General features: G+C 66.3%; 1 protein-coding gene across 1 annotated transcript in view; it reads left to right on the forward strand.

The window, feature by feature from the left end:
* Positions 1-2203: 2203 nt before the first annotated feature.
* Positions 2204-4582, forward strand: part of SKOR2 (SKI family transcriptional corepressor 2) — a 24361-nt gene continuing 21982 nt past the window's right edge. The window contains exon 1 of the mRNA XM_069002101.1: positions 2204-4411. Within this exon, the coding sequence (XP_068858202.1) occupies positions 2204-4411 (2208 nt within the window). The remainder of the gene's footprint in view (positions 4412-4582) is intronic.

The following is a 4582-nucleotide window of genomic DNA, read 5'->3' on the forward strand; positions in this document are numbered from 1 at the left end:
AAGAGGATCGGGAAAAAGCAGGAGGGAGGGGAAAGGGGGAAGTCTCCGTGTGACAGTTGCGACACGGGGGAGAGCAAGGTTTAATAAGAAGTGACAGCAGCAATAAGGAGAGGTGTGATATTACTATTATTATTATTATTATTATTATTATTATTATTACTACTACTACTACTATTATTACTATCAAAGTTAGCGAGAACCCGACCAATACCCGGACAGAGGAGAGAACGTGTGAGCTTTAGGGTGGATGTCCCAGAAAAGGTCGGTGCGGAGATTCTCGTCTGGATCTGTGAAGCCCGAGGAAAAAAAAAAAAAAACAAAAAAACCCCAACAAACTGACTAACAACAACAAAAAAAAATCACCAAGTTCTCATAGCTAAATGTGCAGAAATACTAAGTACTGGTCATGTGCGTGCAGAGAAAAAGAGAAATGAAAATACCTTTTGTAAAAAGAAAATAAATCGGATATTAAGAAACGCCAGTTGTCTCCCCCGTTTAGCTAGGAATGAGTTTTTAATTTTCCCGGGTTTTAGCCGGTTTTCCGCAGTTTTCCTCGCTGGAAGGCAGCGGCGTTGAGCGGTATTAGCCTTCTGCCTTGGGGGAGGGGGTAGGGTCGCACAGGGGGTTGCCCCGTCCTCTCCCCGCGCTGCGCGGAGAGGCAGTTGGGACCCACAACCTTTTGGAGGTGATCCGTATAAAAAAAAATCTACATTTTCAGTTCACTCTATTCACCTAAAAAAAAAAAAAAAAAAGGCAGACACTGCTACCGTGCTGCAGTCTGTTTGCTGGGGTGTTTTTGTTTTCTTTTTTCCTTAACTGGGGGCATAAATCAACTGGGAGGAAGGGGGAGAAGTAAAAAAAAAAAAAAAAAACAAACAAGCAGAACATATTTGCGCCGTGTTTGTCTTAGTGGGATCGAGAATTTGGGTCCAGGTGCTTCTGAAAGTGAATGACTCCGGTGTGTTTGGGAATGGCAGTGAGGACACAGAAGCTGTTCGTGCTCCTGAGGACATGGTTGTGGCGAGAAATCAACTTTTTCTCTCTTTCTCCTCCCCTACGCTGTAATTTCTCCAGATCCCTTAAAAAATACCGTTTCCGAAAAGACGCGGGGTACATAACGAGAATATTCAGCTCCTTGGAAGCGATTTGTCTCAGACCGTGAAGGGGCGGAGGGAGGAGGGGAAGGTGAGAAAATAGGCAAAAAATGGCCAAAGCGCATTCCACCTTCCACCGTTCCGGCCTCTCGCCGGGAAACCGCGCGCGGAGCGGGGCAGCGATCGGGGGGCGGGCGGCGGGAGGCCGGGCCCCGACGGGGCGCCCGCATCCCCTCCCGGTGCGGGGAGGGAGAGAGGCAGGAAGAGAGGGATGGGGGAGCCGCCCCCAGCCCCGCTCACCACCCACCGTCTGGGAGGGGGACGTGCGGTGGGTCCGGCCCCGTCCGCCCCCCCGGGCCGCTGACGTCAGAGCGCCCACGGGGGCCGCCGCACCGGGGGCGGGGGGCTCTGTCCGGCCGCGCGGCTCCGCGGCGGCGGGCGCGGGGATGCGCTTCCCTCCCTCCCGGCGGCTGCTGGAGGAGGACGAGGAGGAGGAAGGTCCGGCGGCGGCAGGGCCGGAGCGCGGCCACGGAGGTAACGGGCGCCGGGCGGGGAGGATGCTCGGGCAGCCGCGGGGAGCACCGAAACTTTGCGGGGTTTTCGCTCCTCTTCCGCGCTTTCCCCATCCCGGGGCGTGCGGAGAAGGGACACCCCCATCGGCCGCCGTGCACCGGTGCTGCCCGCGGAGGCTCCGCGTGGAGCGGCGGGTTTCCAGGACGGGGAGACGGACACGCGTCTCCGCTACGTGTTCGGGGCTCGCAGCGCCCGTGGTTCAGGGATTCTTCCAAACGGGTCCGGTTCGCTCGTGTACCGTCATCTCCACACCTGCGGGGGGATGCGCATGTCGGAGAACCTGGATGCGCGGGGGCGGACAGCTCCGGGGACACCCCCGGCGAGGACAGAGGAGGTTTGGGCGAGTCGGGGGTCGCTGAGCAAACGTCCCCTCGGGTAGCGCCTCCCCATGCCGGCAGACCGGAGGAGCGGGGGGGAGGACAGGGTGTGTGCGGCGGGGACCCTCATCCCCGTGAGTGCTCGGCTGACGGCGTTGTTGTCTCTGTCCCCCTCCCCTCCCGCAGCTAGAGCAGAGCAGCCCCCCCGGCGCTGAGACGATGGCGACCAGCCCGCTGCCCGGCCCCACCGATATCTTGCTGCCGTCGCCGTCCAGCGCGTACCCGCCGGACCCCATGAACCAGCCGAGGGCCGGCCACGCCGCCATGAAGCCCAACCAGGTGGGGCAGGTGATCCTCTACGGCATCCCGATCGTCTCCCTGGTCATCGACGGGCAGGAGCGGCTGTGCCTGGCACAGATCTCCAACACCCTCCTCAAAAACTTCAGCTACAACGAGATCCACAACCGGCGGGTGGCCCTGGGCATCACCTGCGTGCAGTGCACGCCGGTGCAGCTGGAGATCCTGCGGCGGGCCGGGGCCATGCCCATCTCCTCCCGCCGCTGCGGCATGATCACCAAGAGGGAGGCAGAACGGCTCTGCAAGTCCTTCTTGGGGGAGAACCGGCCCCCCAAATTGCCGGATAACTTCGCCTTCGACGTATCCCACGAGTGCGCCTGGGGATGCCGCGGGAGCTTCATCCCGGCCCGCTACAACAGCTCCCGGGCCAAGTGCATCAAGTGCAGCTACTGCAGCATGTACTTCTCGCCCAACAAGTTCATCTTCCACTCCCACCGCACCCCCGACGCCAAGTACACCCAGCCCGACGCCGCCAACTTCAACTCCTGGCGCCGCCACCTGAAGCTGACCGACAAGAGCCCCCAGGATGAGCTGGTCTTCGCCTGGGAGGATGTCAAGGCCATGTTCAACGGCGGCAGCCGCAAGCGCGCCCTGCCGCCCGCCCCGCCGGCCCCCGCCGCCGCCGCCCCCGCCGCCTGCCACCCGCTGGGCTCGGTGAAGGCGGCGGCGGTGGTGGGCGGCGGGCTGCTGAGCCCGCACCTCCTGGCCGCTCCGCCCGACCTGCACCAGAAGCGGCCGCGCTTTGAGGAGGACGAGGAGCTGCAGGAGGCGGTGGCGGCGGCGCACGGCGGCAAGAGCCCGCGGAGCTACCCCGTCATCCCGGTGCCCAGCAAGGGCTCCTTCGGCGGCATGCTCCAGAAGTTCCCCGGCTGCGGCGGGCTCTTTCCGCACCCCTACGGCTTCCCCGCCGCCGCCTTCGGGCTCTGCCACAAGAAGGAGGAGGGCGGCGGCGGCGATGCCCTCGGCGGGGCGGCCGCGCACAAGGCCGGCGGCGGGGCGGCGGCGGCGGGCGGCGGGCTCTCGGGGCTCTTCTGGCCGGGCAGGAAGGACGCCGCCTTCTACCCGCCCTTCTGCATGTTTTGGCCGCCGCGCACCCCGGGCGGGCTGCCGGTACCCACCTACCTGCAGCCGCCGCCGCAGCCCCCCGGCGCCCTGGGATGCTCGCTGGGGGGGGACGGGGCGGGCCTGCTGCGCCAGGCTTTCCTGGACCTGTCGGAGCCCGGCGGCGAGGCGGGGCCGGCGGGGCTGGGGACGGGGCCGGCGGGGCTGGGGACGCCGCCCGCCGCCGCCCCCCCGTCCGCGCCCGCCGCCGCCGCCGCCGCCGCCCGGGACCCGCTGTTCGAGTCGCCCCCCGGTGGCAGCGCCGAGCCCGCCTCGCCCGCCGCTTCCGACGGGGGCAGCGGCGGCGGGGGCGGGCGGGTCCCCCCGCACCATCCGCACCTGCTGGAGGCGGCGGGCGGGCGCAAGGCGGGCGGCGGGTACCACCACTCCAGCGCCTTCCGCCCGGTGGGCGGCAAGGAGGACTCGGAGAGCCTGGCCAAGCTGCACGGCGGCGGCGGCGGCCCCCCGCGCTCCGCCTCGCCCCTGCAGCTGCTGCTGCCGCCGCCGCCGCCGCCGCCCCCCGAGGATGCGGGATGCGAGAGGCACCCGCATCCTCCGCACGCCACGCACCGCCTCCTCTCCCCCGGAGGCACCAGCTGCAGCTTCGCCAGCGAAGAGAGCAGCGAGGAGGAGGAGGACGAGGAGGAGGAAGACGAGCCCGAGGTGGACGTGGAGGGGCACAAGCCCCCCGAGGAGGAGGAAGAGGATGAGGAGGAGGAGGGCGAGGAAGAGCCCCGCGGCGGAGATCCCTTGGCGGTCGGCGGCCGCTTCCCACCTGCCCGGGGGCTGCCGGAGAAGGGCGGCCGGGAGCGCCCCGCAGCCGGCCCCTTCCCCCGTCCGCCCGTCGAGGAGAAGCCGGGGGAAGGTCAAGCCCCGCCGCAGCCGCCTGCCGGGGCCCCGCGGGCGGGCAGCGGCGGCAGCAGCCCGGCTCATCACCCGGCGCCCGAGGAGCAGCCCCTCTACAAGGATGTAAATGCCCCGGCAGGCCCCTTCCCCTCTCTGTGGCTACTGACACCCCCACCCCGGGGCGGGAGGGGTCCCCTGACTGGGAACGTGGACGGCTGTAATCCCCCACCACCATGTCAGGCACTCTGTAGCCCCTGACTCCATGTCAGGCACTGTGAATCCCCCACCACTGGG

Source organism: Aphelocoma coerulescens (genome assembly GCF_041296385.1).
Source record: "Aphelocoma coerulescens isolate FSJ_1873_10779 chromosome Z unlocalized genomic scaffold, UR_Acoe_1.0 ChrZ, whole genome shotgun sequence".
Taxonomy (NCBI): Eukaryota; Metazoa; Chordata; class Aves; order Passeriformes; family Corvidae; genus Aphelocoma; species Aphelocoma coerulescens.